The sequence below is a fragment of the Opisthorchis viverrini genome (genome assembly GCF_000715545.1).
Source record: "Opisthorchis viverrini unplaced genomic scaffold opera_v5_45, whole genome shotgun sequence".
NCBI classification, from domain to species: domain Eukaryota; kingdom Metazoa; phylum Platyhelminthes; class Trematoda; order Opisthorchiida; family Opisthorchiidae; genus Opisthorchis; species Opisthorchis viverrini.
Genome location: NW_008751701.1, coordinates 1,868,080 through 1,895,957, shown reverse-complemented (window position 1 = coordinate 1,895,957; position 27,878 = coordinate 1,868,080). Strand labels below are relative to the sequence as shown.

At 45.7% G+C, this 27,878-nt stretch overlaps 3 protein-coding genes across 3 annotated transcripts in view; 1 reads left to right on the top strand and 2 right to left on the bottom strand.

The window, feature by feature from the left end:
- T265_03270 (hypothetical protein) overlaps nucleotides 1–3,058 on the bottom strand; it is a gene marked incomplete at both ends in the record, with an annotated part of 40,670 nt that extends 37,612 nt beyond the window's left edge. The window contains one exon of the mRNA XM_009167703.1: nucleotides 3,005–3,058. Within this exon, the coding sequence (XP_009165967.1) occupies nucleotides 3,005–3,058 (54 nt within the window). The remainder of the gene's footprint in view (nucleotides 1–3,004) is intronic.
- On the top strand, nucleotides 161–24,077 carry T265_03271 (hypothetical protein; the record flags this gene model as incomplete). The annotated part of the gene is made up of 3 exons (XM_009167704.1): nucleotides 161–290; nucleotides 13,958–14,166; nucleotides 23,973–24,077. 3 exons carry the CDS (start codon nucleotides 161–163, stop codon nucleotides 24,075–24,077), a joined length of 444 nt encoding a protein of 147 aa, XP_009165968.1.
- T265_03269 (hypothetical protein) overlaps nucleotides 3,598–27,878 on the bottom strand; it is a gene marked incomplete at both ends in the record, with an annotated part of 68,597 nt that continues 44,316 nt past the window's right edge. The window contains 8 exons of the mRNA XM_009167702.1: nucleotides 3,598–4,377; nucleotides 9,537–9,629; nucleotides 9,921–10,001; nucleotides 10,129–10,363; nucleotides 12,426–12,655; nucleotides 19,993–20,292; nucleotides 24,475–24,741; nucleotides 27,474–27,774. Coding sequence (XP_009165966.1) covers nucleotides 3,782–4,377; nucleotides 9,537–9,629; nucleotides 9,921–10,001; nucleotides 10,129–10,363; nucleotides 12,426–12,655; nucleotides 19,993–20,292; nucleotides 24,475–24,741; nucleotides 27,474–27,774 — 2,103 coding nt within the window. The remainder of the gene's footprint in view (nucleotides 4,378–9,536; nucleotides 9,630–9,920; nucleotides 10,002–10,128; nucleotides 10,364–12,425; nucleotides 12,656–19,992; nucleotides 20,293–24,474; nucleotides 24,742–27,473; nucleotides 27,775–27,878) is intronic.

Genomic DNA, 27,878 nt, shown 5'->3' with positions numbered 1-27,878 from the left:
CCAGAATGCCTGGATGAGCGTCTGGAGGCGTGCGCGATTAGGAGTGACTGTAGCAACTTAGCACTAAGCCCCCACTCCGTCCACCTCTACTCTTTATTTCACTTAAGGCTTTCAAATAAATAATCAATGTAGGGCGGTGAAACATCGGTGTTGAACAATAATGTCTTTCTGCCATGATGGTGACGATGATGACGATGATGATGATGATGATGATGATGATGATGATGATGATGATGATGATGATGATGGTGATGATAATGATGATGATGATGGTGATGATGATGATGACGGTAGTTACTAGACATGGTCGTTGCAGATCGATAATCTAAGGCAATTTTCGGGTGTTTGATCACCGATGTCTCAGAGACACTGCTGGTATCAGACGGAGCCTGTGAATTCGTAATTGGATAATCAGAATACAGGTATGTATTTGCGCAGCACTCACTTTATTAACAGAGAACATCCAGCATCATCAACTGCGGAGGCTCCATGGAGTCAAGTGTTATTTTCTGTCTCCTTCAGAATGGCGTAAACTGCGAGGTTGACAGCCTATGACTTGGCAGAGAGGTGTGGGGAATTAAGGGGAATTCGGGTATTGCTGCTGTGGTCCCTGTGACTCCCTTGCGCTTGGGTGAAGAGGTTGAAGAGAATGGCTTCCGACAGACGTTATTCACGTGCGTATTACTGAGCTCTTTCCAGTTTGTCTGGTTGAGCATTTGAAGGTGTAAGCTAGCACCAGATTGCTTCTCCATCCTGTATTTTCTCTGTTACAAAAACCTTGTAAGGCAGTGAAGCGTATGTGTCAAACCTGATTTCGCTGCCTTTGACGATCCACCATTATTAATAGGTACGCAAAATACAGTGACTAATTAACAATTTCAAGTGTGCAATCCAATAGCACATCTTTTTCATCAGCGGACAAATTCGGAAGCGTCCTCTTCGGATAGCGGACCGATAGTTCAGTGAGGATATCGGTCACTCAAGGGCATACAGCAAGATCGTCACAGGCGTCGAGGCAGGTCATGGTTTCCAAACAGTTTGACCGAACTCTGGAAATCTCATAAGATAATTGTGCAGGTGCATATGTCCGCAGCCAAAACGCATTCGTTGCACTTAATCTCAAAAAACACATTACCGATGACTCACATTGTGGGCCAAGCTGACAGGCAAACGAACGGCCGTATCAGTCGATCGATATGGCTCATCTGTGATCATGTGAAGACCGGGCCGTGCAGAATCAGCTCCAATCAAATGTTGGAATGCTGATCACTCTTCACTGAGTTGGGTTGGTGGCTTTCGTGGCCTCAGTTAGGCATTGTATGACACGCTGTTAAAAGCAACAGGTAAGTCGTCCAACCTATTGAGATGAACTTTGGACTACATTTGTAAGGCTAGATCTCGCACAAAATCATGAAAATACGAACACCGAAATAAGGGTAGAAAAATTTGCTCTTGTAGCCGAAGTACCCTTGTCCCAGGCCGAAAGACGAGGTTTCTTGGAACACGAATCGGTGAACGTATCCTCAAACGGCGATACTGACCCTATCCTGACTCTCCAAGGAGCGCAATATCTACACAACCGATGGACCCAAGCCACCTCTTGGATCCCCTCTTCTATTGTTTCCGATTGCAAAACCTGTCGATATGAGCACATTTAATCTCATCCCCTTATGTACACAAAAACGATTAATGACAAACATCGCAGTAGGTCAGTCTTTTCTCATCTCTCATCTATACCAGGCTTTAATAAACTTCGAGTTCGAACTGAGTGTTATTCATTCTGCGCACAGTAGTTATATTGCAGTTCCCCCGGGTATATTCCGGAATACACATGATTTTTTTTTAATTTCACGCCTCTAGGCTTATGACTAAGAATCGATCAATTTAACTCGCTTCCATTCGATTTTTCGACCCCACGTGACTTCTTCCGGCTGACTCCGCATGTGACATGAGCTGTCCGACCTTCACCAATCAGCTGTTCTTGAATAATGCTTACACCAAGAAATACAGGATGTGATCAGCAGGCAAACAACCAAGACACCCGTTCCCTTCAAAACCATGTGGTTGTAAAAATTCATGACGCCGATAACTGTAGCAAACAAAGCTGTTTGGATTTATGCATGTCCTAGTTGGGCAGTGTTTTGGAGTGCGAATGCAATGACCGGAAGGTCTGTGGTTCGAACCCAACCCTGGCATCTCGACAGCTCCTGTCTTCTAGGCCTAAGCAACTAGACGCTATCTCAGCCTTCGTGCTTCTTTCGCGTGGCGTGAAAGCTAGCCATCAGAAGCTCGTTATTATAAGTTAAAAGTCAATCCAAATGACACCAAAAGATCTCATGTGTAGATGACTGGAACCCTGGTAATCTTGAACAAGGATTCAAGCGTATATAAATTAGTCGAGAGGAGGAAAACAGCCTCGTCCTCAGTTGATTCAGACAACGATTGGCTCGGTAATGGCGCTGGAAGACTTTAACTATTGGCTTATTGACTGCTGAGGAATGAACTTATTTGTGAATGGATGTACACCGGCTCGTCAACACTGCATCGTGTGGCGTTGATGCGTATCCCCCCTGTGATCGCCTGGTAATTCATGACAGTTCTGTTAGATCAATGGAGATCCCATCCTGATAGAGAAGCTAAGATCATCAGCACAGTGTATTTCACGTAGCTCCCGTAGTGAGTCTCAAACCCACAACCTCCCGGCTGGTAGTTTGACTACCTAAATGTTTCGCCCAGAAAGCCTGGTTACTTGTCAATTAGATAAGATGTTGCGTCACTCATCCACATCACATGACCAAGTATAGACTGCTTCTGAGAGCGGCGACTTTTTGAGTGGAAATCACGTATCCTCTGAGCCGCATCCCGTCTGGGTGGAAGCTAATCGCACTGCGGACTAGCCGTTAGTGGTCGAACAACCAAGTAGTAGTCGGCCACTGGCCGGGAGGCTTCGGAACTCACCGCTGAAGTTTCAAATGGTGCTGTAGCTACCCAGTCACCCACATACTTGACTGTAAAGCTCATAGTCGCTCACTGGATCACGAGACCTGTCCTTTTTCATGCTCACAAACACGTCACATTAAGGTGAATCATCGGACATCGATTGTCTGTAGCGTCCAGTGAGCGTGGCAACAGCTCAGTGCTGACACCCACGTACACGCAAACGGACCTACATATGGGGAAAACCGAACATAGTTAGCACACACAGACTCGCGCACGCACGCAGGGAGCAGGAAGTCAATCAGTCTCCACAAGTCCACGGACAATTATGGAACACGTGTAGCAGCCATACTGCGGAGAAAACACGTTCCCGCCGTCCGGAGTTTCGCCAAGGAACAGACGATAAGTTGCTGTTTTGACTTGCTCCCATTTCGCATTGTATCTATTTTTATACGTGTGGCATTCCACCATTGTCAACTATACTAAAAATATTTATTAGTGCATATACATTCTGAATTGTATCGTGGCCATCATCAACAGTGCACTAATAGTGCACAGTGTTGATGATTCCTCAGAAGGATGAAACAGTTCTGCGGCACTTCCCAAGTCTCGTCAAATTCCCAGCGGTTCTACCACCTTGTTCCAACAGAAATAAGACACCTCCCGTATTGATTAGATTTATTACTGACCCAAAACACTAAAACGTATCAAAATGGCAATGAAGTTCGCGCTGGTTTGAGTACTACAAAGCGTGTAAAAATAGCCAATTCCAGGTGTGTAAAATCATTGAAGTAGTGTTATTGAGCAATCGAGTAGTGTTTTGGAGTGATACACTTAATTTGAATTAGACATAGCTAGGTGGGTTTTCTTTCGATGCCAGTGCGGCCTTTTCATCCTCAACACTCGAAGTAGCCTCGTGTTCCTCGATGTGTTTGACATAGTTGTTATATAGGACAGTAACAATCTCCGCGGTGATTACTTCTCCTGCGTTCAAAGCCAACATGCGAACCAAGAAGACACCGTCCCGACGAAGATACACGTCAATGAAGTCATCCAAATCCGCACGACCTATTTGCGTGCCTTGTCTGGAAAGTACACCTTTGATTCGCAAGAAACGTTTGATAAAGTCTTTCCTTCGTGGCGCGATCACCATTCTGACCAACCAGATGCAAAGGCTAAGGACACAAGCACCAATGAGGAACATGATCCAGAACCAGAAGAAAATATAGATTTTCTCGTTCAGCATATTGATCGGCAGTGCGCATTGAGCCGTGTACGTGTTCTCCACACCGACCAGACGAATTCCTGGAACACGACAGTAGGCAACTCGTGGGAACAGTATTGTCTCAGGCCAGTCGCGTCCTTGTCGTATGTGATTGGCCACAGTCAGTCCGAAACCGAATCCATTCAAGTTCTCGTTTTCGTTTGGCACTACGACAACTAATGGGGAAAGATCAAGAGGAAAACCAGCGACGGTTAGTGTGCGCGAAACGAAATGCTACGTCAAGAACAGAAACCTTCACATTTCTAGGTACGAGACGATAGAAGAATGTTGCAGTTAGGAGTCAGTACTTTCGAGGAGTTGACCTGGGTTTTATCAGGAACTAAGCGGTTGACAACAGGTTGCGACAAAATAATCTCAGTACGAGAATTACGATCTTGTTTGTTAAAAAGTGGAAAGAACTGAATGTTCAGAGGACCCGTCGGGGTGGGGGGGGGCGGTCTAACTGTAACGATCATTGAACAAGTTCATCTTGATCACCAGCACTGAATAGTTAGATCTGGTCGCCTTTGTGGGGAAAAGGCGGCTTCAGACGGTACAAGAGATTAACCAGACTGATGGTCTCTCTACAAGGTTCCAGGAAGGCTAATCTCACGCGTTTGTTAACTAATTTAAGAGGAACAACATTAAACAGATTACTTTTTGCGGAATTTTCCCACCGTGATTTTCCTTTCAACTGCGATAAGGCCCTATTATCACGACACATAACCAATGTGCATTTTCTGATAGACAGAAAACCCTATTACCAGTTCACTAAACTTGGAAGTAGTCACGGTTACCGGCAACAGAACAACCGAACAGTATATAATATACTGAAGCCAGAGCTACTATTTTAGGAAGCTGTTTGTTTCTTGGGGAAACTACTCACATAGTTAGGTTTTGATAGGAGACTGAAATGAGTCCAGCTGAATCTCTCGTTTGTGATGACCCGTTTCAACTGAATGTGCTGCACCAGGCCACCTTGTGTTTCAGTCGCTACGATATTCGAGATATCGTACGTGTATATTCGTGATGCACTACTCGTAAGGTTGCTGAAAATTCTCCGACAACCATTCTTGTGGCTCATCAGATAGGCGCAGTCCCCGAGTTTCCGTCAACCTTATGTTCTACTTGAAACCAAATTGCACGAAGTTAGCGAAATGCACTCATTTGCAAACTAATTTGGTTTTTCGAGAGACTCACCTGGAACCCAGCTGAATCTCTCGTTTGTGATGTTTTTAGGCAAATGAATGTGCTGCACCAGGCCGCCTCATTTCTCAATTGATGCGATATACGGGATATCACGATATGTTGTTGTCTAGACCTTATATACTCATAAGGTCGTCAAAAACTCTTCGACAGCCCACGACCGATTTCACCTTTGATAAATCCCGATAAGGTTGAAACCGATCGCGGGTTGCTGAATAGTTTTCAGCAACCTTGTGAGTAGTTTCTTGCGGGAACATATACTGCAACAACTTGAATACTTGGAATACGAGGCGGTCTTTGTTCAGCACATTAAATTGGAGAATATGGCAGACAAGAGATTCAGCTGGGATTCAGTTGAGTTCCCAGTGAAAACCAAATCGGTGTGAAGGTGAGTACATTTCACGAACTGTTGGTCTACGCCTCACCGTTCGAGAAGTTACCCACACCTGAAACCCGAATACCAGTTACTATGCTACCCGAAAGAAGCATGATGGCAAAGATATTGCCAGCCTGCCCAAGCCTATACTACAGGATTAGTCGAAAAGCTGGGGTTTGGTTCGAATCAGTATAAGTTGGCGCTCTAACCACTGAAAGATCTCGGCACCCCGACAGATCTACCTAAACGTTTGCACGTAAGTGAGATGACACACACCATCTGTTGGTAGCCTGACATGTAATTGCGTGTGACTTCTTAGACCCGATGTGTACTTGGAGGTAGCGGGTAATAGATGGGCATCTCACACAGAAGTTAAGCCATCTGACACTGGACCACACGACACGTCACCAACTTCCTCTTCGCCTTCCACAGATTTACAACAATCTTCTCCTTTCCAGTAACTTTTTCCCTCCTGGGCTAGAGCACCGATAAACAGGAAGAAGCGTTCAACCACATTTCTTGTAATATCAACTTTAAAGACTCCAATATATTTCGGAACGTTCCATCGTCTGATCGACACAGATGTTACAGATGGACCTCAGCACACGTCGAAACGTCCTCCTCACCCTCCCCCCCCCCAAAAAAAAAAAAAATGTCGGAACACAGCTGTTTCGTACAATATTTTCATTTCGCGCAACCAAGATACAAACAACACGTAAATATTCCTCACCGGTATAACATTTCTACTAGACTGTCAGATATCACGCCATTTTGTAAGGAAACATCTTCAGTCTACTAGGGTGGATGCTGACTGAAGCCGGGAACTTGATTGAAGAACGTTCCAGGTGGATTTCTAAGCAGGTAATCACATATCACACAAAATAAAATCAATCCTAGCACCGGGGATTCGGCTTGTCACAGATGCGTCAGTGTTCACGTCACGTGCTAATCACGCAGCGCGCGCCTAGTTAGAGCTAACCCAGTTAAAGGACATCCACCTGATCGTGAAGTACTTATAGAGGAGTGATGTTTCACTGTGTTGGGCTCGACAAATCTCACCAGAAGCTGTTGGTTCTTCAGACAGGTGGGATTTTAATCCAGTGTGAAGATACTACGGTGGAGATATGCGGGCTTCATCAAATAAGAAGGCCTGAGACATATGTGCACTGCTCATTACTTTAGTATGATCCACGTTCGTAAATTCTTGTTGAAAAGGGGATACAAAAGCCATTCGGCTACCGTTTTCATACGAGCGACCGTGATATAAACAAGAACAGCACGTTTTCGTAAAAGAAACTACTCACAAGATGCTGAAAACCTCTTCGACAGCCCACGACCGGTTTCACCTTCCTTGGGGCTCATCAGGTAGGCGCAGTCCCCGAGTTTCCATCAACCTTATGTTCTGCTTGTACCCAAATTGGACCGTTTTCGAGATATACACTCAGTTGCAAATCAATTTGGTTTTCACGAGAGACTCAACTGAATCAACAACCTTGTGAGTAGTCCCCTTTATGGAAATGTGCTGCGATATCCCGAATATCGTGCGAACCCAAACATGCGTGCAGCACATTCATTTGTAGAATATCATAAACGAGAGATTCAGTTGAGTCTCTCGTGAAAACCAAATTGATTTGCAAATGAGTGTATTTCTCGAAGAACAGTACTTGTTTCGGGGATCTTCAGGCGAGAACTGGATAGAGGTAACCCTACGGTGTTTTCGAACAGGTAAACAACCAATAGTGTTGGTAATACGTTGATAATGTTGTTTTTTTAGGCCATAAACTTCCTTCGTTTCTTCAAGTACAGCCTGAGTGACTTTTGAATTCCATGGTTCAAGGAATGTGACCCACACAGGCGCTGCTCATCGAGCAGATGAGTCTGAGAGAGGCCTGGTGAGATGGCTAAACTCCGGGGGATTCGTTCTCTCCCAAGTGTGACTAAAAATGGCCCGCCCTTCGAAGAGGCTATCGAGGTGAACCAAACGAGACTGGTTGGCCGTAGGATGATTGCGTCTAACTACTAGCTTGACACACCATTCAGGGAAATAGGAAGACCGAGCATTCTCTGCACAGCCTACGCATAATGACAGCTTTAGTTGGTGTCTGTTCCAGTTAGGTTGGGTTCGAGGCCAGCACAGTTTGTACAAGGTACTGTGATTTCCCTTTAGATAGGACGCCAAGAGGATTCCGGAAGGTCAGATTCCTGAAACTAACCCCAGGATGCCCGGAACCTACTGAGCCCCTAAAACTCCACCAAAATCTCAATAGGGAAGCCGGCAAGCATCCAGGCCCAATCGATTTAGCAAAAGGCGATGAGTGTTCAGGCCCACCACAGAAGCACGACCGACTATGATCAGTGTTCAGACATGTCATAGAAGCACGGTCGATGTTGACGCGTGTCCACTAAACGCCGAACAGACAGCCTGAGCCAATGCCAAAAAGTGCACTTTAAATGGCGCGGGGCCGTTGTAACTTTTGCACTCGCTCATTTTCAATAAAGCTGTGATGTCCTTTGGTGGCGAGTCTTTTTTCTGGCACGAACGAACTGGAGCGGGGACAGCAGTGAGATATGACGGGATCCAACAAGATTTTTCTTAGCTGCAGGGGATTTCAGGGTTTGTCGAATTGGCCTTCACATCGCACAATCCTTCTTCTGTCCTGACAATTATTCTTGTGAGTTCTCATCAAACGGGGAAAGCAGTGGACTCGAATCTGGGTCTCATCACAGCGCACATACTTGGCCATGCCGGTCGGGATTCGAATTCTGGATATCTGGCATGCGAGACTAGCATGTTACCTACCATTGTTTCACCAACACACGCTGGAGGCACATAAATTTTCACGTCTGAACGGGCGAACGTGTTCTGACTTGAGCGATGTGATTAGTACGCCCGACACAGCCATTGGATATGCACTGCTGATAAGCTCTAACAAGAGCGAAACTCGAGTCTACTGCTTCCCCCCCCTTTGGTGTGGATTCGCATGAATAATTGCGCCAGGACAAGAGGACAACTGTTCAAAACGAGAGTGATGTGAAACTGAACAATAAACCTCTCCCACACACCCCCACATGCATCTCCTGGAAGTGTCAACTTACAGACCCACCGTCAGGACTTCCCAATCAGGTAGCACCACAGATCCTTGGAACCCCCGGGAAATTTCCGATTAGTTGCAGGTTGCTGCGAGGTTTTTAGAATTTCTATGGCTGAGATTTTAGCTCACTAGATTTGAGTATAGGTCTTATCGGACTGGCCAGCGACATCAGTCGTGATTTGCAAGCTAAGCTATGGGATTCATAAATTTTCTATCTCTAAAAAGTGCAAAGTGATTCTCTACCTCTCTGTTAGTGCTCGGCCCCGGTTGCTTGGCTAGTACAATTTGTATAAATAAGCGGAGTTCATCAAAACAACACACTGTTGAAGAGGCAGATGATCGCTCCTCATTTAAAACAACTGCCGTACAGCCGAGCAGACCTTGAAATGTAAAGAAAGAAATGGGGCAGGGTGGGGGGACCCAGAGATAGCCCACCACAAACATCCGAGGTTCCTACATCCCCAACACTTAGGCAGACAATCTGGATGGAAACCGACAGAATGAACGCCTCTGACATCGGTTAGCTCCCGTGTCTTTCAGTGTCTCCAGCCAAACACCAGGAAGGTCACGTGTACTCTGTCCCGGAAGAAAAACAGCACCAACATCACCCAAGATTTTTATAACATCCTTCGTTCTTTCTGACATGTTAAACTGTGCTCACCTCTAGGATTCCGTCCCTTCGAATTAGGGAAGGAAAACAGTGCTCTTCTCAGCGTTATCAGGTAACTCGGCGTGCGTAACACACGGCCGTCATCTTAGCTTGGATTGCTGGATGCAAGAGAGGAGTGCCCTCTCTTTCATCCTGATTAACTCCTTCTGAATTCGTTGATTCCAGTCGATTCCACCAGCCAAAGACCTGAGTATGTCTAGAAATGTGCAACGAATAGTGCGAACCGCCAAAAACGATCCTGGTCTGACCGGGTTCAAAATCAGGTAGTACAATGAACAGCGTTACGACCAGGTACGACCAGGCAAGTTTACGTCAGATACGGGCACTGAAGCTGAGCAACAGAGGTGTAATTATCCACTAAGACTTTAGAACGACTCTTCAGTTGTCGAAGCCATCCACTATAAACGGCTTTGGTTGGTTCCCGGTCCATCCTTCTCTCCTGAAGAGCGTTGACTCCTAAAGGGCTTCCATGGAAGTATAAAGAAATTGGACTTGAGGACTTGAACCCTATCAAAAGGAATGACCGGGACTCACATTTCAAGCTACCGAAAAAATATACCAGGGGGAGGTACGTTTCGCTTACCTGCTCCATCACTATCGTAGGTTTTTCCCAACTCCATAGATTTGTGACCGGAGCTGCCGTCCGCATAGAAACCGAGGAAGCGTTGGATTAGGTAGACTTGTAATATTGCATTTACAATGGTGAGCACTTTGACCGCCAAGTAGGAGAAGACCAAACAGGTGCCCAGACGTTTGCTGACCACGCAAATTCCACACATCTCGTAAGCACGGTGCTCCAGTCTTCGACGCGCTGAAGGCTAGGATAGAAGGAACATTGCGTCCATTAGAACCAAGAGTTTGTGGTTAAACTGTTGTACGTGTGTTACTAACGCATAGTGGGAGGGGGGAGATGGCCCAAGTGGTTAGAGCGCGAATTTACTGACCAAAAGGTCCGTGGTTCGAACCCGACCTCCGCCTCTCGACGTCCCCTGTCTAGGCTTGGACAACCTGGCAGTATCCTAGCCTTTGTGCTTCCTTCGGATGGCATGGCAGTAAAGCATGGCTGTTAGGAAATTCAACGTTTGAAGCATGAAAAAGAAAACAATGAATATCACTCCTTAAAAAACCGTTTAACACCTATTCGGTGACTAGCTGCCATTCCACCTGAAGGAAACCTGAGGACCGAGATACTACCGGGTTGCCCGAGCCTAGTAGACAGGAGCAGTCGAGCTGCCCGGGTTGGATTCTTGTCTATGAAATAGAACACTAGACCTTGTCCAGTATCACCACCGACGTGGACGCCATCATTATCAGCATCATAGGCACCAAGTTTGGCGCTGAAGGCAAATTTTTTGCTGCCAGGCAAGCACGAAATGTATTTGTTTGTCCATTTTTAGGGACGATTGTATTTCCCAACACTCCGGTGAGTAATCTGTTCAGAAGACGATAGTAAAAACGCTAATAAAATCAACTAGCCAGCACCTTCAGCCAGTCACAGATGAAGCCTTCATCCACGACTGCGAACGACACCAGCAATAACAAAACTTCCGGTGAAACCTTACTCATGCTTCTGTCCAATCACGTGCTGGCCTTGCGCCGTGTTTCATCCTAGGGGTAATGAAGGGGACAACATTCATAGACGACACGATCTCACACCGCAGCATATCAAGTTGGATGTTCTTCGCAAATGCAGTGTTTGTTGCAGTTGCTTCCAGAAAACCTCCTTAAAGACTGGTCACCGAACACGAGGAGGTGGTTGGAGGCATCGGTGCACAAAGAATCACCTACCCAGCAAAGTTCATGTTTCGCAACCTCATAAAACCCAACTGGCAGTACACGCGATCCTTGAGACTCAACGCTAGGCCAAAAGTGGCACTAATTGGCGGCTCTTCCACTGACTTTATCAGGTACTGTTGGGGAGAGTTAAAGGCTTCTTTCTGAAGTGTGAGTGCATGGACATCCTGAGACAGGACTATGCATTTTGTAGTCGCAAAGTCCACTCCGAACGGCTGTTTGCCTGATGGGACACGCCCCTTCCGTTCATCTTCAAAATTTACGAATACTGGCTTCTCCAGCTCGATAAGAGCTCTCTGACGAGCAACGACTGTCACGTTACATATTTAGTGCACCTGATATCTCATCAAATCATAGACGATGAAGTTGGTGAACACTAATCAGAGAGAGAACCTCTGTGCCGTCAACCACATCCAGGTTTGGGTGAACACAAGGACATAACATAATGCTTGATGTCAAGGGTAAATGTAGCCAGCTGATTTCTAGTTAGCGGCCTACTCGTTACTAATTGACTGCGTTTTCCTGCCTGCTGAAATCACCAGAGATGTTGCTCCGAAACTCACGGTACAGCCTCAATTCAATCAATCCATATTGTCCAAGAGACCTTGCATGATATACACAGGCGTAGTAACTTTGTATGAGTTGATACCCGTATATTGCCGATGGTGTACCAAGTAATCCTTAAGTTAACCTGGTTGGACAGATGAATTTCGTCTGAAGCTCTGGTCCAGGTAAATGTGCAACCCATTGGCCGCCTAATGTTAGAAGGATATCCAAAAAACTGAAATACGTTTGACTAGTCAGTGAAAATTTTGGACAACGAAAGCTCGGTTTTGTTCCTATTGGTCACATAGGACCAGTCCGCGAATCCCCATTGGCTCGGTAGCTCGTCAACATTCATCTAACTTGCCAATCAGTTTTTGGACATTCTGAATAACGGTCAAAACGAAGCGGCTCAGATGCAGTATATTCGACCAAAGAATATCACCAATTAGAGCACCTAATCCTACTACTATTATTATTGGTTGTGCAGTGTAATTAAAATAGATGCAGTTGTACTATTTGTTATTAGTAGTACTCGCTTACCCTGTGACAGTCTCGTTGGCCATCGATCATATCTTCCAGGAACTCGGCGACACGCTTCACCTGCTTCTCACGAGCTCCTCTCTCTGAGGTGGCCGCCTCGGCTGCGGACTTCACCAAAGCAAACAGATCACCTCCGGATCGTTGGGCACATACGGCTTGCCAAGCAATGTGCGGAATGTAGAACAGGATACATTGTAATCCAAGTACGAAAGGAACCCATTGGTAGTACGCTGAAAAAGGGGGCGGAAAGATGGTAAGAAAAGAGGGTGAGCAGTAAGCAAACCTGTGGAGAAGTAAACGCACTGTATTGTGGCTGGTACCTCACAAAACCCTGCCCACCTTCCATTCACAACGATCTGAAAGCATCTGTGTGCACAACCAATCAAATATAAGGAAGTGTTTGGCTGTAGCACCCTTTCGGTGCATAGCTGTCATGTTAACCGGAGGAAGCAGGAGGGCTGAGATACTGCGAGGTTGCCCAAGCCCAGACATGAGTAGTAAAAATGGTGAAGTCGGGTTCGAAGAACTCACAGCCTTCTGGCCGGTAAGTTTACGCCTTAACCCCAGAGGAACTTGTTGTGTTTAGAGTACCTAGACCTAAAAATTACAGTCCTGTAAGTGGAGTTATAACACAGATTCTCGGAATGTGACGAAAACAGATCAGCCTACTCAGAGACAACATATGGCAGCAGATCAATTAGTCATTCTCAGCTGAACAAGTCCTCTTTAAAAAGATGACAACACCTAAAAGATAGCTGCGTCCTTTTACGCGTTTCTAACATAATTAAACTGAGATGAATGAACCGTCAACAACGTGAGACGCACTACACGTTGCCCCCATTCATGAACGAAGAACACTCAAGGGAGAGGAGGCGCAAGTTGTCTCCGTCAGGGTGTGGTAACTCGTGGGGGGCAGTTTGTTCGACCGAACACACAACTAACAATACACATCATACAACAAAATGTTGAAGATAGAAGTGGGTGGCGCAAGTTGTCTCAGTTGGGGTGTGGTAATTCGTGGGAAGACAGGTTGTCCGACCGAATACACAACTATTATTACACATTATACAATGAAATGTTGGAGACAGGAAAGCCGAAAACAGCAACCGTTTGCTTATGGAAACCAAAGAAAGATAAAATGAGCTTCATGTGGGGAGAGGGCTAATGGTCAACGCACTTTTACCGCGGTGTTTGCTCAGGTGGCCGTTGAGCTACTCAGCAAGCTTGACAACGTCTCGTCACCAATCGAGGAGACATTACCAGTGTGCGGTCGAGTGGGTAATTTTTGCTTGAGTTTATGTCGTTTTCAAAGACTAGCTGATAACTACTGCTGTGATTGGTCAACCGGAACGCTTCTTTCCCGGAGTCCCATTGATCCAGGCCGGATTAGGTTGTGTTGTGGCCTGTACTCTGTTAGCCAATGTGTGGCTTCCGTTCGGAGATCTTTATTCTAACTCCGATTGGTCGGCGCCAACTTGTATTTCGTCGTGGTCTGTCTGCCTTTCATTCGCTTGCAGTTTGTCGCTGAACAGATAAACGAACACCTGATCAACTACCAAATGAAAGCCTTATTTCGGTACATTTCCAAATTTCCTTTGCACAATACGGTGTTAACATCCACACGGTCAGCGGATCGGCACCCGAATCCGGCTTCATCACCTGCGTACCCAGCAGTCCACTGTCAAATCCGGTGTGGACAACTAAAATGCTTACCATGACAGTACCTGTAAACGGTCCACCGGTAAGTTGTTAGTGAAAAATATACGCTAACTGTGAGATTGGCGAGTGATCTTTCGATCTCACCCGCTCCACGGGGCATGTACAGTACAGTTGTAGCAACATGCACTAAAAAGTTCAATTTTTAGGGTGCGATGTGAAGAGTTTCCCGTTTATTATCAAGCTGCTAGAATCAGATCACGTGTGTATGGTGTACTATGGAGAAGACCTTCAAGTCACAGCACGCAAGGACATGTTATTTCTTCTGATCGATAAATGGCCTGAGTGTGAAAGATATGAGTGAGATTATTCTTCCGGTTTTTAATGTTACAATAATACCAGTTTCGGCACCAATTTGATGCTCGCAGAGGCGACACACAGTTCGTGTAGACAAGTGATGTAGATAGAACGAGAGGGCGAGATGGCTCAGTGGTTAGAGTGCGAATTTACTGGCCGGAAGGTCCGTGGTTCGAACCCGACTTCTGCCTCTCGACTTCCCCCGTCTAGCTTTCGAAGACCTGCCAGTATTTCAGCCCTCGTGCCTCCTTCTAATAGTATGGCAGTTAGTCACAGGTGAACGATTTTTCTAAGATAGAACGTGTTAAATTTTCGTCCAGACACAACAACACCCTCCGTCATGGTTGCTCACAACAGCGTACTTGCAAAATTTCAAGGTACACCATATGGCTCCGTGTTTTCTCATACACGGAATTACGACTCATCAATGTCTCAATCAGGCTAGTGGCTCCGGAAAACAAGTTTGACCAAAGTACACCCAAGAAAAGTGCCCTTATGGACTCGTTAGATGCTGTTTCATCGGGACCACAGAGCTCGTGAAAAGTTCGATTTGTGTGAGGCAAGAGCTTAACCTCTGAAATATGGTGTGTACTCTGTAGAGAAACTGGAACCTTTACTGAGACGCAGATGGGTAATTCTTAACTGTCCTGATGCACTGATGACGTTCTTGTCGGCTTCATCAGAAGCAGACTCCCAAGCCATGAGAGTTCCCTCCCTCGTGATTCGCCTCACTCTACGCTCTCTTTGCTGTTCATCCCAATTACGAACTAGGCTCTATCAGCTCCCCTTCCGCGAATTCATCTCTCGGCGACGCTGAGTACAGCGCATGAAATTCTGTTGACCTTGTTCGGTGCTTCAAAGAAAGTAGCTTCCTGTAAGTTTCGAACTCGGCGAACATCGAAGCACTTCCTCGCCAGATCTGACGCTCAAACTCAAGTTGACAACTCCGTTCCACACAGGAAGAACTTGTTGCCCAATCAACAAGGAACCGAATGAGTAGTCATCGTTTCAAAGAGGTGGTAAATCAGGAAACGACAGACACTGATAAGAATCGTCAGCACCTCCAAGGGTTGTTTAGTATACTATTACACGTTCATTCATGCTTAGTAGGGTAAGAGTACTGTGTACAGAAGAGGTCGATTAAAAAGCTGCACAGTTTGAAGTAAATGAGAGACATCAGATATCCAGTGGGTCTACTTAAACCGGATAATGGTCCCAGTAACAAGACTCAACAAGGAGTGGGTCAGAATACCAGCCATCTCATACAAAACAGATACGTTGGGGGTCGTAAATAGGAGGTTGAATACGGATACCGCTAAAGTCGCATTTCAAAAGGAAACATATTTATGCCTAATATTGGTTGATAGGACCGGGGACCGCATGAACGTATATATAGGTCAAAGAGCCAAGAAGTTGCACATTAGACTCAGTGAGCATAAGCTGGGGGACATAAAGAGACCACTCAGAAAAACAAAGATGAATATCAACCGATAGTTATAGATTCGGCAATGATAGGGCATACACCGGGACTCCGGGCGCAGACTCGACTTGTAAAATATGTGGAGATTGTGAGAATAAGACTAGGGTTCAGACTACAGCAACCGGTGGCTGAGGTTTTTGAAATCGCTAAGCATTGCAACGTGAATAATAGAACAGGCGTCGTTCAGATGCCGTACCCTTTCGGTGCCTAACAGACCGTTCCACCAGAAGGAAACGCGATGGCTCGGATACTGCCATGTTGCCCAAGCCTAGACGGGGGGAGTCGAGAGGTAGAGGTTGGGTTCAAATCACGGGCCTTCTGGTCAGTGAATTCACGCCCTAACCACTGAGCTGTCTCGCTTCCAGAACAGGAGAAGAACTGGGTAATGTCGAGACAGCTCTCTTAGATCAGCTAAGATGACAAGAGGCGAAGTGCGGTTGTCAGTAAAAAAAAGTAGAAGACTAGCTTAGGTTCTGTCACACTGACAACTTCCGTGAACAACCGCTTCGCGTGTTTTGTTTAGAATATCCTGACTTCCGAAGCGCCTAACACACCATGCAGCTGCCGAGCGAAGCACAACTTGAAGTTGGGTTCAAGTAGAACATAAGATTGACGGAAACTCGGGAACTGCGCCCACTTGTTGAGCCCCAAGAAGGGCGAAACCTGTTGTGGATTGTTGAAGAGTTTTCAGCAACCTTATGAGTAGTGCACTACGACCATACGTGTATCGTGCTATCTCGAATATCGTAGCGACTGAAACATGAAGCGGCCTGGTGCAGCACACTCAGTAGCTTGATTCAGCAGGGTTCGGCAGGTGAGTTCCCCGAGAAACCAAATTTGTTTTCAAGTTAGTCTATTTCGCAGTTTGACTAACAAAAAGTGGTCTCGAATTATAGTCATCACCCAATAGACCTCACTTGTGCGTATTTTCCATTCCAACACGTGGGCTTCACAGATATAAATCGATCCATTCTGTCTGAAAGCGCCTTTGAAACGCTGAAAGACCAGTGGTATAAGATAACCACTTATTTAGTCATCCTAAAAGGCCAGAGTAAAGACGAGTTGTGCACTGAAGCATCGGTCCAAATACGTGTCCATCATTGAGGCATGCCAGATAACGAGCGGATTTGTGGAGTGGGGGTGTCAAAGAAAATCGATATGGGCTCATAACTAGTTTGACGAACCCTCTTTCCGGTGCATGCGTATGGACTAGCAAGAAAATCTGCATACATCAATAATTCCAGATAACGATTGTAGTGCAGAGGGGGGCACGAGCGCACGCGCGCAGAGACAGAAAGAGTACAACGTGAATGTGATGTGATTTCATCGATAGACAAAGCTTGCGTTATGGCCTGATTTTGCAGATTGGACCAGCAATTTATTCTAACTAGGTCAACACATTAGTAGAGAGTCGATCGCCATTCGTAGTTATCATGATGAAAGTTAGAGGAGAACAAGAATCGAACCATGAGAATCATTTCTTGAGATGTCTCTGTAGTTTTTGGAAGCTGCTGTATGCACCACTTTGTTTTTATGCTCAAATGGGATCTACATATAGCAACAGTAGAATACAAGTCACAAGTCTCGGTCTCACCAAGACGTCATAACTTACAGGATTCAATCTAAGTCCGCTTGTTAGGTGCTCACAAGAACGAAAGGTTTGAGGTAGTTGAACATCCGGTGTACCAGGCAATCGTGCCTAGAAAAGATACCGATGTGACCACCTATGTTAGTTCACTTTACGGATATTGGGTGAAGAGAAAGAAGGGGACCATCCGGAGGAAGCACTTTTACATGAAGGCTCTAGTCAGTCCACCAGGACTGAGGACAAAATACCCAGAAGAGGATGCTCCGGGTCGATGGCTGAACAGGACTGTAGTGCTTTTGTTTGCTGCAAAGTTAACCTGCGGGTCCCGTAGGTTACCAACTCGTTCATGTACACTCCATGTTACATTCTTTGACCGGCTTATGTTATCGGACTTGCAACAAACCTGGTGTCTCCAAAGTGCCGCTAGTGCGACAATCTTATGGTTATACGGGACATAAACGAACAATTAGAGCAAAACTGAGTTCCGCAACTAAAAAGAACATTGGAAGCATAGATTGCAAAAATGGCCGTTGATTTGTTCACTGAACTCGGCAGTTCGATTGCCCTGGTTTCGTCACCTGTTGAGCTGACGTGAGTCAACGCATTTTCACCCAAAACGCACTGATGTTCTAAATTCGCCTGGCGATGAAACGTTTGCAACCAAATTTCCGGACTCAACGAACAAACCAACTGACATTGGTCGGTTCCGTTGAAGCGGATGAAACCAAATACAACTACAGTATGACCGCAAGACTGAGAAAAAAAGTGAAATAAAATCTTAGGATGCTCTTACTACATTACGGCGAACCTAGGGGGGAAAACAGTTTAGTCAAGTACACAGAAATTAATCTGTTAGTGGCTTAGAGGGAATTTCGCGAGGTGAGTGAAACTTTCATTCTGAGGAGTCATCACTCGAAGGTCCAATCAATATGTGATCACTTGGTGTGCCTTCTGTGATTGAACGATGTGTCCTGTCAAAGTGAGAGCCAATCAAACTGCTGGGCAGCCATTAGTGGTCAAACGGTCACGTGTTCAACCACTGGCCAGATTGCTGTGGGTTGAAAACTCCCCATGGAGCTCAGCTCAGCTCAAGACTGATGAATTTCAATAGGGATGAAACAGCTGTACAGTGCTCCTCGAGTCTTCAATATAGACTGGCGTCAACGACAAGACGAAATCTTGGTTGAAAGTTGCGAAATCTCCTCAGATCAATTTTTTTTTATAAACTTGATCACGACAGTCAGTGTAATCCTCAGAAACCAAGTATGAAATGAGTAGCTGTACTTTTCGAATTCGATGTGAAATAGATTCACATGACTTTAGTGATTGGGTCTCTGAAGTCCCAGACAACGTTGTCGCATGACGGTGTGAAAGTAATCCTGAATCGTGCCGCTCACCATAGGATGGAAAGTTTTACACGAACTAAATTCACAATGTTGCGTAATTTGTTCGATACAGCTGAAGGAGAACACGACTGTCTTGCTGTCACAGCAGACTATCCGGTCTTCCTGAGTTTTTTGAAAAGAACGCAACAACAGTACTTTAAACAGTGATATCCAACAGCTTGGGGAAGCCAACTGGCTGAGCGAATCGAGACGCTAAACTCGGAAGGATTGTGTTATCTAGTCCACGCTCAATTCTACACGTCTCAAGCCCAACTCCCTAATATCACAATCTTGCGGAGATGAACCTGTATCGAGCGGAGCCAAGTTCTGGTTCGGACCTCCCAATCAGTAAATTCGCGCTCTAACCACTAAGTCAGCTCCACAACTATCACAATCTTGCGGAGATGAACCTGTATCGAGCGGAGCCAAGTTCTGGTTCGGACCTCCCAATCAGTAAATTCGCGCTCTAACCACTAAGTCATCTCGCTCCACAACGAAGACGAAATTACTATGGGCACGATTACCCACCAGAAATGTGAAGTTTCAATCCCCAAAATCCAAACAACCAGACAAAGACTCGTGACAATTCCAGGAGACATCTCGAACAACTCTGAGTTATTACGGTAGTGAATAAGTACCAAATGAAGAGCCATTTTTGCTACCTTAAAGAGAGGGATTGATGTTCGTTAGGCGGGACTACCCGTCCGTTGTTGAGAGGTTGATAGGTGAAACTAATTATACCAAGAAAGCTATCTTTTTTACTGATCGTATCTAGAATTGGATTATCTGGCACAAGACTCAACAATCAATAAAATCGGAGTTCCAGGTAGCTTAGTGTTTAAGGCACGAACCTATTGACAAGAAGGTCCGTGTTTCGAACCCGACTCCGGCACCTCGATTGCAGTAACTGAGTACTCATGCTCCTTTTAGGCGGAGCACCAGACGAGCACTACAGCTGAACGGTCAACAAAAACCTTAAAGATGTTTTCCCGCCAAACGTGACCCCCCCCCCCCGGAAGAGCAATCTCAATCAGTCTAACCAGCGTGCTGTCTATCAGGACCGCTGTAACAACCATCACCCAGTGCCCGTGGATGACTTACTTATTCGCCGTGTGGCATCGTACAAATCCCAGTCCTGTTCTGTCGATGGCGTCCGTTCGTCTGCACGCAAAGGGATTGTGCCGTGTACCCAGCAATAGTCGGTCAAGTAGTTGTTGAAATTCTCCCCGGCAGGCTTCACCGGAATATAACAAGAGATTGCGTTCAATAGATATTGTCTTGCCGAAATTAGTATGGCCGTTATGAGAAACAAGATGCATGTGAACAGGTTGAGCTGGTCCGCAAAATCTTCGATTGCTACCCGATTGGTGTAGGCAATGGAGTTGTAGAAATCGATAAATTCTTTTGCAACCATGGCGTGAAAGTAACCCTTCCGAGATACTCAATGCGCTTGCTCTGCTGCTCTGCTGTCCATTGCACAGTTCATTCGACCACGGACAATTTATACTAGCTCGGAGAAAGTGGCCACATTGTTAACATCCAACCGGTGTAGCCTGTTGAACAGCCTTAAAGTAAACAAACTATCATGTTGGTTCGAATCGGTACACGAATTGTGCATCCGTGTGCGGAAGTTATCACCGAACTGACAAGGCTGTTTGTGTGAACGAGGGACCCCTCGACACAAGATCATTATAGCATGCAGATCACAGCGGCCAGATATAAAGTGATCGTAACCGTTTGTGTGACGGCCCGTTGGATCTAACTGGACAATGCTACACGACCATAAGTTGCCGAAATCCCTAAATTTCATAGGTTTTCGTCAGCAACTCACTCAAGGAGATGCTTCCAGGATGACTGATGACCACTCTTCTTGATGGTTGAAACACATTTGGATTGACAACTTGGAAGAGAATTGGGACAGCATTTCCGAAAGCCAATCCTGCTAGTTGCTTCAAGCAAAACGGAAACGTCTCACATGGGTCATAGGGGGTCTCTAGAATATAGTTTTCCCACTGTTCCTTTCGTCATTCCGTACCCAGTTGGGTTGCTGATCCTAGGATATCAACCTAAATCTATCGCAGATGCACTACTTTCCTCAATTTCGCGTCCAAGAGTGTACTTGTCCAATTTCATCCGATGTGGGTTCAAGCAGAACATAAGGTTGAAGGAGGGAGCGAGATGGCTCAAGTGGTTAGAGAGCGAATTTACTAACCGGAAGGTCTGTCGTTCGAAACCGACCTCTGTCTCTCGTTTTCCCCTGTCTAGGCTCGGACAACCTGGCAGTATCCCAGTCCTCGTTCTTCCCTCTGGTGGTATGGCAGTTAGGCACCGAAAGGTTGAACTGGCAAAAATATATACTTCTGGTCCTATCTGGTTACTATTCATCTGTAGTTGATTAGTACTTTATCGTAACTCGCGTATAGCCCCCAAAGCTGGAAGCCATTTGTATGCATACTGTCCAAAGAAATCGATACCCAGAACAATCCTTAATAATGCCAAGGAAAATAGTGGATCAAGAGTTGAAGAAATCAGCTGCTTAGAAACGTCGTAAACGAGAGATTCAGCTGGGTTCCACGTGAGTCTCTCGCAAAACCAAGTATGTTTGCAAATGCGTGTGTTTCGCTAATTTCTATCAATTTGGGTTCAAGTAGAACGTAAGTTTGATGGAAACTCGGGGAATGTGCCTACTTGATGAGCCCAAAATGGAAGGACAAAACTGGTCGTGGGCCGTCGAAGAATTTTCAGCAACTTTATGAGTAGTGTGCTAAAGGAATCCCCTTCTATCCGTCGCTGGTATCCATGGCGAAATATCGATTGATTGGATGCCGCCAGTAGGTTTTAAAACAAGTGAACACGTAACCTTTGGTGTGCATACTCTGGGTGAAAAATTCACGTCACGTGAAGCTACACCGGTAACTGGATACAGGGTTAGTGTAAGACGCGAGAAAATTACTCCCGGAGCAGGTAAGCACGAGGCGATAATAAGAAGCGTTAAGAAGGGTTTGAATAACAAAAAAATAAGAAAGTTGAAGATCTTGGACAGAGCAGTCCATTATTGCAAAAGTACTTATCAGCAAAGTGATTTGGGTCTAAAAGTACGAAATCCAACCAGAGTAAGATTCAGTTAATAATCCCCAACATCAAACTTGGCACCCCTCGATGAACACAGGTGAGCAAGATCTGTGAATGACCCCCCAGGAGGAATTTTCCATTAAACTGTCCTAGGCTGGAAAAGCAAGGCCGCGAAATCCGTCTTCAACACGAAGACAACTCCCCCCCCCCCAAACCAATCTCTGGTAAATGTTGGTCAACTTCACTAACCAACAAACAGGGACTACAGACCGACACCTAGCACTGATCAAGTCAAAAGAAATCTCACAGATTAGTTCCCTGGTTACCTTAAGACCTCATCAACATGCTTACTTACTCACTTGGCCTGACGAATTTTTTGTTTCAAAAGCAAAACCCAGTCTAGCAATAAATCCACCAGTTGTTTACAAAACCTCTGAAACGATTATCCCAAGATGTTTGGTGTAAAGGGGTGAGACGGCCCAAGTGGTTGGAGCACGAATTTACTAACCGAGAGGTCCGTGATTGAACCTGATTGTCCTAGGCTGGAAAAGCAAGGCCGCGAAATCCGTCTTCAACACGAAGACAACTCCCCCCCCCCCAAACCAATCTCTGGTAAATGTTGGTCAACTTCACTAACCAACAAACAGGGACTACAGACCGACACCTAGCACTGATCAAGTCAAAAGAAATCTCACAGATTAGTTCCCTGGTTACCTTAAGACCTCATCAACATGCTTACTTACTCACTTGGCCTGACGAATTTTTTGTTTCAAAAGCAAAACCCAGTCTAGCAATAAATCCACCAGTTGTTTACAAAACCTCTGAAACGATTATCCCAAGATGTTTGGTGTAAAGGGGTGAGACGGCCCAAGTGGTTGGAGCACGAATTTACTAACCGAGAGGTCCGTGATTTGAACCTGATCTCTGCCACTCGACTTCCCCTGGCTACGCTTGGGCAACCGGGCAGTATCCGAGCCCTCGTGCAAACGTCGGGTGACATGGCAGTTAGGCACCGAAAAAGTGCTATAGCTGAACGACTTTTTTTGGTGTACACACAATGAAAGCAAAATAAAGTGGAAAACCAGAGACCGGACTGCGACGTCAGTGTGTCACAAAAAACGGTGCGATGTCGCACACGGTTTCTCTGACCTTTCTGAAAACTTATGGGCATGTTCGACAAATGCACTCACTCATTTGCATACAAATTTGGCTTCCACAAGAGTCTCAACTGAAACACTATTGGATCTCTCGTTCAGATTCGTTTGAATCTCCGGTCAAAAACAAATTAGCGTGCAAATGACAGAATTTTGTTAATTCAGGCAGAAAATCTAAGAATTGACGGAAACCCAGGGATGGTACCTAAGTGATTCGTTCGAAGAGGAACGGCTAAAACTGTCGTCGGCTGTTCAAGAGTTTTCAGCAACCTTATGAGTAGTACGTTACATCCGAGAAACAAAGTGTTGCGAGAGATTCATCTGGAATTCAGATGATTCCCTCATGAAAAACAAATTGGTGTGCTAGCGAATGTATTTGTCGAATTTCGTTCAACTTAGATTCAAGTACAACTTAAGGTGGACGGAAATTGGGGGACTGCGCCAACAATGGTTGGCCCGAAGTGGAAGGGCGAAACTAGTCTGTCCAAGAGTTTTAAGCCACCTTTTGAGTAGTGTGTTATGCCTTACAAAGTGTGTTTTATGAGTATTCTAAAGTAACAATATTTTCTAGAGCGACAATCGAACCAGAATTCTGACACCAACGACAGGAAAATCAGAAAAATGCAAACCCTCTGGGCATGTTTCACCCGTTCTTCGAGTAACCATCTGAATTTCCCGGTTGTTGATGGAGTGAACTGATGAGCATTTCTCAGCTTCACAACACATCTGTATGTTGATCGCACCGGAATCGGCGGAGATACATAGTTCCATGACCCCTCCATACGGCTCCCTAGTGAGCCACAGAAAACGCCAACGTCATCATCACAGTGTACGTTGGTTTTTTCGAGGCTGAAGGGTATTGATTATCACGAAGATGAAGATGACAAGGCTGGTCATGCTGAAGATAACACGGATGATGACTATGATAATGGCGACGGTGATGCCGATGAAACAGAGTGAACTATTCTCAAAACAAATGTAAAGGATTCGTTCCACGCCTTTCATCAAATGTACACTTTCATCTTTAGCCTGAAACGTGAGTTGCATTTGAGCGGTAACTTATACCCTCTAGACCAAAGGTTACGTTCAACTTCCCAGCAAATCTTATGTCTCATAGTGCATTCTTAATGGTTACCAGAAAGGGAATGTTGCCCCAGCTCGCTCAGCTCTAACATCCTTTCAGTGCCTAACCGCCATGCCATGAGAATGAAGAACGAGGGCTGGGATACTGCCAGGTTGCCCAAGCCTAGACAGGGAAAGACGAGAGCCACAGGTCAAGTTCTAACCACAGACTATACTAACGAGGCATTCTAACACGTATTCATTAAGAATCAAGAACAAACGGGGAAGGACTTACTGATTCTTCGATATTTGTCATACTCATCCCAAATCGCCTCACTATCAGGAAAAACTTCACCACGAGCAAGCGGTATGGTCCCCCGAACCCAACAATAGTCGTTCAGAAATTCTTTGAATTTATCTCCGCTCGGACTAACGGGGATGTAGCAACTAATGTCGTTCAGGATGTACTGTTTCACACCGACAATGAAAGCCGATAGGGCGAATAGCATGACTGTGGCCAAGTTGAGTCGATCGGCCCAATCCTCCAGACCGACCTGATTGGCTGCATTGATTTTTGCATAAAGATCCAGAAATTGCTGTGAAGCCATTTATTTAATTAATCCGAACCCAATACATTCACATGTGAAGTAGATTCTCTTAGCGAGTACTTTATGCTTCAGGTTTTCTTTGGATGCATGGTGTGTGTATCCGACAGTCAGTCACTCAGCGGCACAGTGATTAACACACTTTGCATAGTTTTAGCTAATGAGAGCAGATTCACACACACACACACACACACACACACACATATATATGTATGTAGGTGACAGCAATGCGGGTTGCTTGTCCATACAGGATGAATACCATGCTGTCCGCTGTGCTCGTCTTAGAAAATGGCATTTTATGTGACGATTTGAAGGCTGTTTCCAAAACGAAAGAGGTGATTGGTGCGGAGCAACATGGATGACGTATTCCGTGCCCCTCGTCCGTAGAAGGAGAAATCCGAAACTCTGGAAGTCTCTCTCTGTTTCTAACCTAAACAGTCTAAAACCAGCCCATCCCCCAACCATTTATCGGTTGGGAAAACGATGAACGAGCATAAGGCTAAGAGTGAAGTCTCCGCGGTTTTTACTATGTAATTGCGGTGCCGAATTTCATTCGAAGAGCAGAGGAGTGAAAAGTGAATTGACTGATCAGCCTATCGAATGAAGCCAGTCCAGGATGGAAAGCCCGGTCAGCCACAGTTTTGAAGGATGATCATAACCCGCCTTCGAACGCAACCTCCAAAAGTCAGTTTGTCTCTGACTGGATACTGTTTGAGCGTTACAAAAAGTTGAAGCGAACTTTTTTTTACCATTCAGGAGATTACATATGACTAGAGGGATCATATAAAATGGATCTTATTTTTTCCCAATCTTGGCTAATACCCATAGAAAGATACCAGCTACAATAAAACACCCAGGAACCAGGGTCCCCAAGGAACCGGGTCCAGGATCCACGCTGTCCGAAGCCTTCCATATTTTCGCCAGTTCAATTAAAGGTATATCTGAGGTTCTAGTTTCCAAGGCTGTATGTCAGTTGTCTGAACTTGGATTAGGAGGTTACGGAAGTGCGCGGTCAGTCTCGCATACCGCTTTTAAGTGCAATTCCATCCTCTGGTTGATTACCATGGTTGCTTCACACCTTCACTTATCTCGTCATCAAAAATCGATCAGCATTTGTCATCAAGAACCTTTGAAAGACCACTACACCGTGACCTTGAGAATACCAGCAAGGATAGTCAAAATTTGAATTCCGTAAGTGTTTCGCAAGCATGATTTTTGTGGACGCACTACTCATAAGGTTGCTGAAGTCCACGTTCAGTTTCGCCTTTCCACTACGGGCTTATTAGGCAAGCACAGTCCCAGGGTTTCCCTTCAGTCAACTCTATGTTCCAACTGAATAGATTTCAACAGCTACACTTATTTGCATATGAATGTGGTTTTCACCTGGATCCCAGCTGAATCTCTGGTTTGCGTGGTGAACCAAAGACATTTTGAGGACAGCCAAAATGGATAGCTTGACTTTGTATTCCGTAAATATTCCACAAGCAAAGTTTTCCTACTTATGATCACGTTAGCAGAAATGCCAGCAGAGGGTGTAAAAAAGCCATAGATGTTGGATTCCGTCACACCGAGTCGGACAGTGTCAGCAGCCCAGAACTCATTAACTGCAGTCGTTAGGGTGTTGACAGGAAACCGGGGCAAACCACACTCACCCTTCCAGCCCAAATTCCCATACGCGCACTTTGGAGACAGGGGTTTATTACGCATAAATATCATTCAGCTGTAACACCCTTCCGGTGCGTAGCTGCCATGCCACCCGAATGAAGCACGAGGGCTGGGATACCGCCAGATTGCCCGATCCTAGACAGGGGAAGTCGACAGGCAGAGGTCGAGTTCGAACCACGGACCTTGCGGTCAGTAAATTCGCGCTCTTAACCACTTGGGCTATCTCGCCCCCGGTTTATTACTCAGGCCACTACTGAACCATATTCTGTGGAGATTTCGCCCTACAAACGATGCCAGACTGTGCCAAAAACCGAGAAGCACTGTACAGCTGTTTCATCACCCCCGGGGGGAATCGTAAGCAGTGCGCTAATCAGGAAACTGCAGTTGGGACTTTTGAATCTGCTACCCCTCGGGCTCGGGTATTTGGACGTTCGGCCATGTGTGACTGATCACTGGGGTGTGGTTAGCTTGCTCAACCATCATCCAGTTACCGAGGTTGTCCAACTTCTGATGACCATCTGTCGTGAAGCGAACGGCGGTATCGAAATTCTGGTGGAGTGTTCCCTTGAATCACAAATTGCATTTGTGATCCACACCCTGTAAATGAATGACTTGAAGGTTCGCCCTTCAACAGAAGTCAACTTATTCTTTTATTTACTATCATTATAGATATACACTGCGGTTAGGCCCGTACTGGTGTTGAAGGGGCGAGATGGTCCAATTGGTTAGAGCGCCAATTTACTGACCGGAAGGTCCGTGGTTCGAACCCGACCTCTGCCACTCGACTTCCCCTGTCTAGGCTTGGGCGACCTGGCAGTATCACAGCCCTCGTGCTTCCTTCGGGTGGCATGGCAGTTAGGCACTGTTGTTGAAAGGTGACAGAAGCCACCAAAGAGAGAGTCGAACAGCCTGCCCCAGCAGTGACAGTGGACTTTTAAGTTCCACCTGCAATCTAACCGTGTGTTGGCCTGATTTTTGAAGGTTATACATGCACACAATCAGAGGAACACACAAGCACACTTACTGATTCTTCGATATTTGTCATACTCATCCAAATCCGCCTCACTATCAGGAAAAACTTCACCACGAGCAAGCGGTATGGTCCCCCGAACCCAACAATAGTCGTTCAGAAATTCTTTGAATTTATCTCCGCTCGGACTAACGGGGATGTAGCAACTAATGTCGTTCAGGATGTACTGTTTCACACCGACAATGAAAGCCGATAGGGCGAATAGCATGACTGTGGCCAAGTTGAGTCGATCGGCCCAATCCTCCAGACCGACCTGATTGACCGCATTGATTTTTGCATAAAGATCCAGAAATTGCTGTGAAGCCATTTATTTGGTTAATCCGAATCCAGTGCGTGTTCAAGTGAAACGAAGATAGATGATGGCGAAATCCCGCGGAATCATGCATGTGGTTTCTTACT